General features: G+C 46.8%; 1 protein-coding gene across 1 annotated transcript in view; it reads right to left on the bottom strand.

Moving 5' to 3' along the window:
- Positions 1–2,329: 2,329 nt before the first annotated feature.
- Positions 2,330–12,112, bottom strand: part of LOC126151832 (hexamerin-like) — a 53,495-nt gene continuing 43,712 nt past the window's right edge. The window contains exon 10 of the mRNA XM_049915967.1: positions 2,330–2,766. Within this exon, the coding sequence (XP_049771924.1) occupies positions 2,330–2,766 (437 nt within the window). The remainder of the gene's footprint in view (positions 2,767–12,112) is intronic.

The raw sequence follows: 12,112 nt of genomic DNA, 5'->3' as shown, positions 1-12,112 counted from the left end.
TATCTAAATTAAATGATGTACCTAGTGTTCCAGATATACTCCCATGGGAAGTCAAGTGTGCTCTAGATAGCATGAAGAAGGGAACAGTGCCGGGTGATGATGGGCTCAGTGTTGACATCCTCAAACTGGCAGGAGAGGTAACAATAAATAACTTGGCAAAAGTATTTACTTCCTGCCTGCACTATGCTTCAATCCCACTATCGTGGAACAAGGCTAAGATTATTTTGATACACAAGAAAGGAAGTATTCACAATATTAAAAACTACCGTCCTATGAGGTTGCTTTCAATTTTGTACAAAATTTTCACAAAGATCTTGTTAAACCGAATTACTTCCACCCTAGACTCAGCCCAGCCTATAGAACAAGCAGGATTTCGAAGCAATTTTTAGCAATATTGACCTCATTCTGACCGTTAGTGAAGTGATAAGCAGAGCGCATGAATACCAACTGCCTCTCTGCATTGCCTTTGTTGACTTTGAAAAGGCATTTGACTCCGTTAGCCATGTAGCTGTCCTCCAAGCTTTGAGTAAACAAGGAGTGGGAGCAGCATACATTGAAGTGCTCAGGAAAACCTACGAGAGTTCTTCAGTTTATTTTAACATCGGCGAATAAACTCAAAAATTCCGCATCATGAGGGGTGTCAAGCAAGGCGATCCCATCTCCCCAAAACTGTTCTCTGTTGTATTGGAAATGGCTATGTCAAAGCTGAGCTGGGAAGGTAAGGGAATTAGAATCAATGGAAGAAGGCTTACCAACTTGAGAATTGCTGATGATATTGCCTTACTGGCCAAAGACTTCGCAGAGCTCCAAAACTTAGTTACAGATCTTGCATCGGAATGTCAGCTGGTTGGCTTGAACATGAACCTTTCCAAAACAAAAGTAATGTCCAACAAATAGGTCCCAGCTGGAGATGTGAAAGTCAAGGACAGTCTATTAGAAGGGGTCAGTGAATATGTCTATCTTGGCCAGATTATAAATATGAAGGTAGATGTAAGGCCAGAAATCTATCGACGCATCAAGCTTGGCTGGCAAGCATTTGGGAAGAATTCAACAGTATTCAGATCAAAAACGCCAGTAAATCTGAACAAAGCAGTATTTGTTCAATGCATTCTTCCTGTGATGACGTATGGCTACGAGACATGGACACTGAACTCATTTACAAAAGGGAAACTCAGAAGCCCGCATCGCGTGGTCGTGTGGTAGCGTTCTCGCTTCCCACGCTCGGGTTCCCGGGTTCGATTCCCGGCGGGGTCAGGGATTTTCTCTGCCTCGTGATGGCTGGGTGTTGTGTGCTGTCCTTAGGTTAGTTAGGTTCAAGTAGTTCTAAGTTCTAGGGGACTGATGACCATAGATGTTAAGTCCCATAGTGCTCAGAGCCATTTGAAAGCCATGGAGAGATCAATGCTGGGCTATACAAGAAAGGATAGGAAAAGGGCAGATGACATCCGGTCTGTGACGAAGGTTAACGACATCTTAGAGACAGTAGGTTCCTTGAAATGGCAGTGGGCTGGCCCCATCGCAAGAAGAAAAGACAACAGATGGACGAAGCTAGTACTGGAGTGGAGTCCGAGAGAGCACCGGAGGCTTAGAGGAAAACCACCAGACACATTGGACAAAGACATCAAGAAGATCGCTGGTACCACCTGGCAGAGAACTGCCCAAGACCGTCCCACTTGGAGAAGACTGCTGAAAGCCTACCTGAATCCACGACTCGAAGAGGCCACATCATTTAATGATTGAATTGGCTGATGATGATGATGATGATGATGATGATACGAGATTGGAATAATAGAGAATTGTGAAGGTGGTTCGATGAACCCTCGCCGGCCGGAGTGGCCGAGCGGTTCTAGGCGCTTCAGTCTGGAACCGCGCGACCGCTACGGTCGCAGGTTCGAATCCTGCCTCGGGCATGGATGTGTGTGATGTCCTTAGGTTAGTTAGGTTTAAGTAGTTCTAAGTTCTAGAGGACTGATGACCTCAGATGTTAAGTCCCATAGTGCTCAGAGCCATTTGAACCATTTGATGAACCCTCTGTCTTGAATGTGATTTGCAGAGTATCGATGTAAATGTAGATGTACAAAACGTGCTTCCGGAGCTATGGGCGTGTGCCGTGGCAGCTATTGCAACCTCGCAATCGCAGTATAGCCAACTACACGCGAGCTGTCAAGTGGCATGTTTCACTGGCCTGGGTATAGGTGTGTGAAACACCCTGTATATGATAGTATCCTTACATCTGATTAAATGAAACAAGTTCTGTCACGTAGAAAACATTAGATTTATTTGACTCTGCAAGGAGTTGGCGGGTGGACAATTACACAATTGTTTGCGATTAGTCTTCTGCTTTGATGTTCTCAACAACGTCTACGTGGAAGACGAGGACGTCCTTGGTGTAGGAGTTGGGCACGTTGAAGACGTGGTTGTAGGGGATGCGCCGGTCGAAGGGGAAGGCGACCGGGCGGCCGTCTGCGAGCGCGACGCCCCAGTCGCCGGCGACGGGCGCCCGCGGCTCCAGGGCGGCGGCGGGCGCGTCCTCCGGCAGCGGGCTGGCGATGACGTAGAGGCGGAGCGGCAGGCCGGCGCGGCGGCCGCGCGGCAGCAGCAGCCGGCCGGGGAACCCCCGGCGCCGCACGCCGGCGGGCCAGAAGTCGCGCTTCCCCTGCAGCGCCGCCTCCACCGCCTCCACCAGCTGCGACGTCGGCACGGAGTCGGGCCGCGTGCTCACCGCATCACTGCTGTTGCGCTCGATCACGTTCTCGCCGGCTTGCACTGTACGGGACATCAAACGGCACGTCTTTATTACCGCTCTGCTGTTTACCTGCGCCTGTGCTCGACAAACCAATGTAAACTGCGCGGCCTGCAACTGTTACACTGAGGTGACAAAAATCGCATACAGTATTCAGATGGCGGTAGTATCGCGTACTCAATGCGATTGATATTCCTGGCTGTGGCCGCCAGTATTTTGTTTTGCTAGAGGCTCGCGTTGATACACGTGAAGTAGCATATGGTATAACGTGGAGTGAGGTACGAGCGACAGATGGTGCAGTACGTACCAGTCCCGTGGTACTGGCACAAGTGACTACCTACAGCTACCTCAGAGGTTATTTCACAGTGTACGGCAGAAGTACAGCGGACGTCGAATCTCGAATTTTTGTTGTTGTTGTTGTTTTGTTGTGGTCTTCAGTCCTGAGACTGGTTTGATGCAGCTCTCCATGCTGCTCTATCCTGTGCAAGCTTCTTCATCTCCCAGTACCTACTGCAACCTACATCCTTCTGAATCCGCTTAGTGTATTCATCTCTTGGTCGCCCTCTACGATTTTTACCCTCCAAGCTGCCCTCCAATACTAAATTGGTGATCCCTTGATGCCTCAGAACACGTCCTACCAACCGATCCCTTCTTGTAGTCAAGTTGTGCCACAAATTCCTCTTCTCCCAAATTCTATTCAATACCTCCTCATTAGTTATGTGATCTAACCATCTAATCTTCAGCATTCTTCTGCAGCACCACATTCCGGAAGCTTCCATTCTCTTCTTGTCCAAACTATTTATCGTCCATGTTTCACTTCAATACATGGCTGCGCTCCATACAAATACTTTCAGAAATGACTTCCTGACACTTAAATCTATACTCGATGTTAACAAATTTCTCTTCTTCAGAAACGCTTTCCTTGCCATTGCCAGTCTACATTTTATATCCTCTCTACTTCGACCATCATAAGTTATTTTGCTCCCCAAATAGCAAAACTCATTAACTACTTTAATTGTCTCGTTTCCTAATCTAATACCCTCAACATCACCCGACTTAATTCGACTACATTCCATTATCCTCGTTTTGGTTTTGTTTGCTGTCCATCTTATATCCTTCTTTCAAGACTTTGTCCATTTCGTTCAACTGCTCTTCCAAGTTCTTTGCTGTCTCTGACAGAATTACAATACTATCGGCGAACCTCAAAGTTTTTATTTCTTCTCCATGGATTTTAATATCTACTCCGAATTTTTGTTTGGTTTCCTTCACTGCTTGCTCAATATACAGATTGAATAACATCGGGGATAAGCTACAACCCTGTCTGACTCCCTTCCCAACCACTGCTTCCCTTTCATGTCCCTCGACTCTTATAACTGCCATCTGGTTTCTGTACAAATTGTAAATAGCCTTTCGCTCCCTGTATTTTACCCCTGCTATCCTCTGAATTTGAAAGAGAGCTGGAAACGTAGGTTTGCCTTTCCTTAATCTAGCTTCTAAGGTAAGTCGTAGGGTCAGTATTGCCTCGAATAGCCCAAGCAAAAGACTCATTACCAAAAGTGTGCCCTTGACTCCTGTAGAGTTATATTTGGAGCATGCGCCTAAGTGGGGTAAGAACCTGGACGCTGTGGTAGGCTGAATAGAACAGACTGCAAGCTTTCTAGACGTGGTGTTGGTGGAGAATGTTGAAGATAACATGGAATGAAAGAATCTCAAACGAAGAACTGCTGAGAAGAGCAAGAGAGACAATGAGCGTACGCCAAACAGCCACTGCTAGGAGTACCAACACAGTTTGCCACCTACTTCACCATTCATCCCAGTTCACTACTCAGAAGGAATAGTTGAGGGACGAATACAGCCTGACAGTTGTGCTGAACTTGCTTCTGATTGGTCGGCACGTTCGGGTGCTAGTCGCTAGAACGTCTAACTTCTCTTATTAATTATTTATATATTTTCATTGTATTTAACCCAGTTCTTAGTTTGACAATCTCCCTACGAGTCTATCGTTTTTGTTTATTAAATTTCACTAGTTTTGAGAAACATGAGAGTAACGATATTGCAACTGAAGTGCTTCGGACACCTCCAGGTCTCTTTGACGTGCCTGGGAGACAAAGTACTTAGGCTGTGCTAGTCAGTGTGTTTCGGGTGTCTTCAGAGCGGGCCATGTTGTGCTCTGTTTCGGACGTGCTGGAGGGTCGGACACGTACCTCAGTGTCGCGCGTTATTTAGGTGTGAGTGTGTAATACTCACTCTGTTTCAGGTGTCCTTCAGAACCAGACATGTTGTACTCTATATCGGGTGTAACTCAGTTGTGGATGTAATACTCACTCTGTCTAGAGCGTACTGGAGAGCCGGACATGTGTGTCATATTTCGGAAGTTGGATGGAAAAGTTACAATACAATTAAGAAAGCTATGTCGAGTGTTGTAAAAGACAGTGCAAATGTGTGAAAATTTCAATAATAACCAAACAGGATACATTAATGAGAATTGTCGCCTACCATCATTGTCAGTACTACAGATCTTGCCCTCTGTAGATACAGAGATTAACCTGGGCAAGTGGCATTCCGCAAAAAGCACACTCACAGATTCAAATTGACAGCATAGCAACCCCCGCAGAAACAGATCCCACGACCGACGAGCAATTCTGCACTGGGGACACAACTTTAGAAGACGACAGGTTGGTGGAAAGAACTGTCAGAGACTCTTATTCAATCTTCCCAGATCTCTCCAGCTTCCAGATCTGACTTCCAAAGCGTCACATAAATTTTTAACAAGGTGTAGAAGGGCAGTGCATTGGCGGAGCTATCGTTTGGACTGTGGTGATTCGTGTGAAAACGTTTCAAACGCGATTGTGGCCGCACGATGGGAGGTAGAGGCATGGGACATTCCATTTCTCAAATCGTTAGGGAATTCAGTATTTCGAGATCCATAGTGTGAACAGTGTGCAGAGAATACCAAATCTCAGGCATTATCCCTCACCATGGACAACGCAGTAGCCGACGGCCTTCTTGACGACTGAGAGCTGCGGCGTTTCCGTAGAGTTGTCAGTTCTATCAGACAGGCAACACTGCGAGAAATAACTGCAGCAATCAACGTAGGACGAACGACGATCCTATCTGTTAGGACAGTGCGGCGAACTTTGGTGTTGACGACTGAAGCGAGTGCCTTTGCTGATAACACATCGCAGGCAGCACTTCTCCTGGGCTCGTGACCATATCGGTTGGACCCTAGACGACTCGAAAACCGTGCCATGGTCGGATGAGTCCCGATTTCAGTTGGTAAGAGCTGATGGTAGGATTAGAGTGCGGCGCAGACCCCACGAAGCCATGGACCCAAGTTATCAGCAAGTCACTGTGCAACCTGCTGATGGCTCCATAATGTTGTGGTCTGTGTTTACATGGAATGACTGCGTACTCTGGTCCAACTGAACCGGTTGATTGGGGATGGGTATATTCGGCTACTTGGAGACCAATTACAATCATTCATGTTTCCAAAGAACGTTGGAAATTTTATGGATGACATTGCGGTATGTCACTGGGTCATAATTGTTTGCGTTTGGTGTGAAGAATTTGGGCAGTTCGAGAGAATGCATTGGCCACTAAGATCGCCCTACATAACACCCATCGAACATTTATGGGAATAATCGAGATGTCAGTTCGTGCACAAAGTACTGCACCAGGAACAGTTTCTCAGTTGCGGACGGTTGTAGTGGCAGCATTGCTCAGTATATTTGCAGGCGACTTGCAACGACTTTTGCCGGCCGGAGTGGCCGAGCGGTTCTAGGCGCTGCTGTCTGTAACCGCGCCACCGCTACGGTCGCAGGTTCGAATCCTGCCTCGGGCATGGATGTGTGTGATGTCCTTAGGTTAGTTAGGTTTAAGTAGTTCTGAGTTGTAGGGGACTGATGACCTCAGATGTTAAGTCTCATAGTGCTCAGAGCCATTTGATTTGCAACGACTTTTTGAATCCATGTAACGTCGAGTTGCTGTACGACACGATTTTAGGAGGTATCCCATGGTTTTTATCACCTCGGTGTCTTATACCACGAGTCGGTAACTGAATAAGGGGTATAACTGGACCCGGGAAATCTGGGCTATCTCTGGCACGAGGCTCACAAAAAAGACAGACTTCATCACAGCATGTGAAATTACGGGTCTTACACGAATGTCAGAAGTCGTCTCCGGCAGGGAGTGAGTAACTGTCTTAGACCAGTTTTATAATTCTTGACTGCTCGTTTAAGTGAATGCAGGCTCTCGATACCACACGACGAAGTTAATACCTGTAATGGGTATCTTTTCAATTACATGTTAATTTCCCGTGGGCCGAGGATTGATGATATATGCCAGACAAGCCGACTAGTGTGACGTCAAAGTTCGTTGTGGAGCTCGTATTTCTCGTGGGGCCCAGCTCTAGCACTTGCTTCACCTAGCACGCAAAAGAATGAAACGAAAAAAAAATGAGGAAAAATTGAAATTCGTGTTTCCACAGTTCTCGTCCTAGTAGGAGAGAATGTTGTACCTGGATGGTAGACACACATGATGTTACCTGGTTGGTATTTCGATCTATAGTCCGATAAACCCCTTGCCGTATCATTTAGTTCGACGAAAATTGTGCCTAAGCGATTGGAGACTACTAGGGAGAAAAGAGCCAGCGTGATGCGCGACACAATCGCCGTACAAGCCGACTTGCGGATACCTGTTGTAATTATGAAGTTACAGTTAAATCAATACCATTAGCCGCTGACAGGCGTTGATATACACTCCTGGAAATGGAAAAAAGAACACATTGACACCGGGGTGTCAGACCCACCATACTTGCTCCGGACACTGCGAGAGGGCTGTACAAGCAATGATCACACGCACAGCACAGCGGACACACCAGGAACCGCGGTGTTGGCCGTCGAATGGCGCTAGCTGCGCAGCATTTGTGCACCGCCGCCGTCAGTGTCAGCCAGTTTGCCGTGGCATACGGAGATCCATCGCAGTCTTTAACACTGGTAGCATGCCGCGACAGCGTGGACGTGAACCGTATGTGCAGTTGACGGACTTTGAGCGAGGGCGTATAGTGGGCATGCGGGAGGCCGGGTGGACGTACCGCCGAATTGCTCAACACGTGGGGCGTGAGGTCTCCACAGTACATCGATGTTGTCGCCAGTGGTCGGCGGAAGGTGCACGTGCCCGTCGACCAGGGACCGGACCGCAGCGACGCACGGATGCACGCCAAGACCGTAGGATCCTACGCAGTGCCGTAGGGGACCGCACCGCCACTTCCCGGCAAATTAGGGACACTGTTGCTCCTGGGGTATCGGCGAGGACCATTCTCAACCGTCTCCATGAAGCTGGGCTACGGTCCCGCACACCGTTAGGCCGTCTTCCGCTCACGCCCCAACATCGTGCAGCCCGCCTCCAGTGGTGTCGCGACAGGCGTGAATGGAGGGACGAATGGAGACGTGTCGTCTTCAGCGATGAGAGTCGCTTCTGCCTTGGTGCCATGCGTGTTTGGCGCCGTGCAGGTGAGCGCCACAATCAGGACTGCATACGACCGAGGCACACAGGGCCAACACCCGGCATCATGGTGTGGGGAGCGATCTCCTACACTGGCCGTACACCACTGGTGATCGTCGAGGGGACACTGAGTAGTGCACGGTACATCCAAACCGTCATCGAACCCATCGTTCTACCATTCCTAGACCGGCAAGGGAACTTGCTGTTCCAACAGGACAATGCACGTCCGCATGTATCCCGTGCCATCCAACGTGCTCTAGAAGGTGTAAGTCAACTACCCTGGCCAGCAAGATCTCCGGATCTGTCCCCCATTGAGCATGTTTGGGACTGGATGAAGCGTCGTCTCACGCGGTCTGCACGTCCAGCACGAACGCTGGTCCAACTGAGGCGCCAGGTGGAAATGGCATGGCAAGCCGTTCCACAGGACTACATCCAGCATCTCTACGATCGTCTCCATGGGAGAATAGCAGCCTGCACTGCTGCGAAAGGTGGATATACACTGTACTAGTGCCGACATTGTGCATGCTCTGTTGCCTGTGTCTATGTGCCTGTGGTTCTGTCAGTGTGATCATGTGATGTATCTGACCCCAGGAATGTGTCAATAAAGTTTCCCCTTCCTGGGACAATGAATTCACGGTGTTCGTATTTCAATTTCCAGGAGTGTACATCAACGGGCACAGTTGAAAATGTGTGCTCCGACCGGGATTCGAAACCGGGATCTCCTGCTGACGCTCTATCCATCTGAGCAACCGAGGTTACAGAGGATAGTGCGACTGAAGGGACTCATCGCCGTCACGCTCTCCGTGTGACCCACATTCTCAACTTACAGTCCACACACTGCATTCGTAGTGCCTCTGCCATTATACCCATTACTCGTGAAAGACAATCCACAGAGTCCCGTAAGACTTCAGGCAAATCGTGTGCATCCGCACTGAAGGAGGTCATCAGCCGGTTAGCCTTTAACGATATGAAAATGGCATGTCCGAAAGAACAGATGCCATCTTCATATGTTGTAAATATGGTTCTCGTGCGACACACCGGATGTCGTCGTGAAAATTCCACAATACTTCGTCGGCGCAATTCACCGATGCAGTACGATGTCCCAGAGCCATACGCTGAGCACGATAGTCTTCCTTCTCGTTGGTTCCACGTGATCGTCCTGAGCCCGGTCTTGCTGCGACTGTAAATACTCGTGACCACCGCTGCCATCAGTCATGTACATTGGACACATCCCTGCCAAGACTTTGTGCAATATCGCAGAAGGAACGTCCTGCTTCTCGTAGCCCTATTACATCACTTCGTTCAAACTCAGCGAGGTGTACATAATGGCGTCATTGACACCTTAAAGGCTTTCTTGACTAAAATCATATCGCCACGTCCAGTCTCGGAGGAAAACAACGACACGACCGTTACAGCAAACTTGATTTAAATTTTTATTTGGCATTAAAATAGTGAAGCCATAGTCACAGTACATAAATTTTCTTTTAAACCGGTAATGTAACCTTTTTTTTTAAAAAAAAGTTTTATGTATTGTGACTATGGCTTCACGATTTTAGTGTCAAACAAATATTTAAGTTATATTATGATCTCACTCGTTACGACAATTATGTCGAAATATAGAAACCTGATTTACATCCTCTTAGTGGCAATACATGTGCCGCTCTTATGCGACTAGCGCGCAGTTTGAACAGACACCATCTTTCAGATGGAAGAGCACGCCTTCCAACTTTCGATTATGTCGCGCAACTCATTTTTGGTGTAGCGATTTTATTTCGTCAGGATATCAGTCACGCTCGCTTTATTCACGGCGGTTAACGCTAGCTTCTAGCAGCAAACTCAAGACGGAAAAATTTGAGCACACTGTAATTTTTCGCTTTTACTGGTTACCTGAAACTATCCTCATACTGGCTATAAGAGCTGCCATGTTACCAGCCGATGATCAGTCCTGGTTACAGGTTACAGGTTATAGACGACACATGCAGATAATAAACGAGAAAGGGAAGATAATAAGATATGAGAAAATAAAAAGTCAATACAATGATGGAATGACGCGGCAAAGTATTAGAAAAAACTACACTTAAACCAGTTTATTGAATAAAAATAATAATTAATGTCGTTTTCATAAGATTTAGAAATAAAAAATTTTAAAGCACTTAACGAGATTTGAACCCGCGACGTTTTGCACAGCCAGAAAGTATCTTACACTTCGCTGTTCCACCATCTGGCATTGCATTCTTACATTTATTAATTTCCAAAACCAGTTGCAACGATGAATCGTTGCCTTCTTCCGTGATGATAATAGTTATGTATTCATATGTGACACTGAATCGTGTGTTGCGCAAAAGGTTCCAGTTCTATTTGGTTAGTGCTGCGTGTAACGCATGAGTTACTGGTGAACGGGAAGCCAACACAAAAATCACAAAAACCGAAATTGCAAAGAGAAGAACAAGAGGAGTGTAATGACCTTACATCATCATTCAGCATGGAAGAACTAGAGAAGGCTACCAAAACAAAGTAAAAATGGCAAATCAGCTGGCTTGGATGATATATGAACCGAGCAAATGAAACACTTCGGCTTCAATACAAAGAAATGGATTCTCCAACTTTTCGATAACTGTGTAAGCAGAAACCAAATTACAAAGATACGGCGGAAGAGTCGAGTGGCTGATTTGCTGAAACATGGCAAAGAAGAAACTGATCCAAAGAATTTAGACCAGTTGCTCTCCTTTGTCATCTTTACAAAATACTGGAAAGACGATTCTAAATCGCCTGTCACCTGCATTTGACCCCTCACTTATACCTCAGCGATCTGGATTTAGTACAGGTAAAAGCTGTACTGGACTATTGCTGAATCTCACACTATTTATAAAAGATGGCTTTGACGCTCTAAAGGTGACAGGAGTTGCATCTGTCAACTTATCAGTGGCGTATGATACGGTCAGTCACCAGCTACTACTAGTCAAGGTCTACAATCTGACCAAAGATTTAGGTCTAACCAGACTCATCGCCTCCTTTCTGCGTAATCGCAGGTTCTTCGTCGACTTTCAAGGACAGCGTGTTCGATGGAGACTACAGAAGAATGGCCTCCCGCAAGGAAGTGTTTGGTTTCCAATTCTGTTTAATATACAGGGTGATTCAAAAAGAATACCACAACTTTAAAAATGTGTATTTAATGAAAGAAACATAATATAACCTTCTGTTATACATCATTACAAAGAGTATTTAAAAAGGTTTTTTTCACTCAAAAACAAGTTCAGAGATGTTCAATATGGCCCCCTCCAGACACTCGAGCAATATCAACCCGATACTCCAACTCGTTCCACACTCTCTGTAGCATATCAGGCGTAACAGTTTGGATAGCTGCTGTTATTTCTCGTTTCAAATCATCAATGGTGGGCTGGGAGAGGTGGCCGAAACACCATAACATACCCCCATAAGAAAAAATCGCAGGGGGTAAGATCAGGGCTTCTTGGAGGCCAGTGATGAAGTGCTCTGTCACGGGCTGCCTGGCGGCCGATCCATCGCCTCAGGTAGTTGACATTCAGGTAGTTACGGACGATAAGGTTTCATAACTAACCTTTTTCGTAGGACTCTCCATACAGCTGATTGTGGAATTTGCAGCTCTCTGCTAGCTCTGCGAGTCGATTTTCCTGGGCTGCGAACAAATGCTTGCTGGATGTGTGCTACATTTTCATCACTCGTTCTCGGCCATCCAGAACTTTTCCCTTTGCACAACACCCATCCTCTGTAAACTGTTTATACCAACGTTTAATACATCACCTATCAGGAGGTTTAACACCATACTTCGTTCGAAATGCACGCTGAACAACTGTCGTCGATTAACTTCTGCCGTACTCAATAACACAA

This window comes from Schistocerca cancellata, chromosome 2 (assembly GCF_023864275.1).
Source record: "Schistocerca cancellata isolate TAMUIC-IGC-003103 chromosome 2, iqSchCanc2.1, whole genome shotgun sequence".
NCBI lineage: Eukaryota > Metazoa > Arthropoda > Insecta > Orthoptera > Acrididae > Schistocerca > Schistocerca cancellata.
Note: the sequence above shows the minus strand (reverse complement) of the source record. Positions and strands in the feature narration are given on the sequence as shown.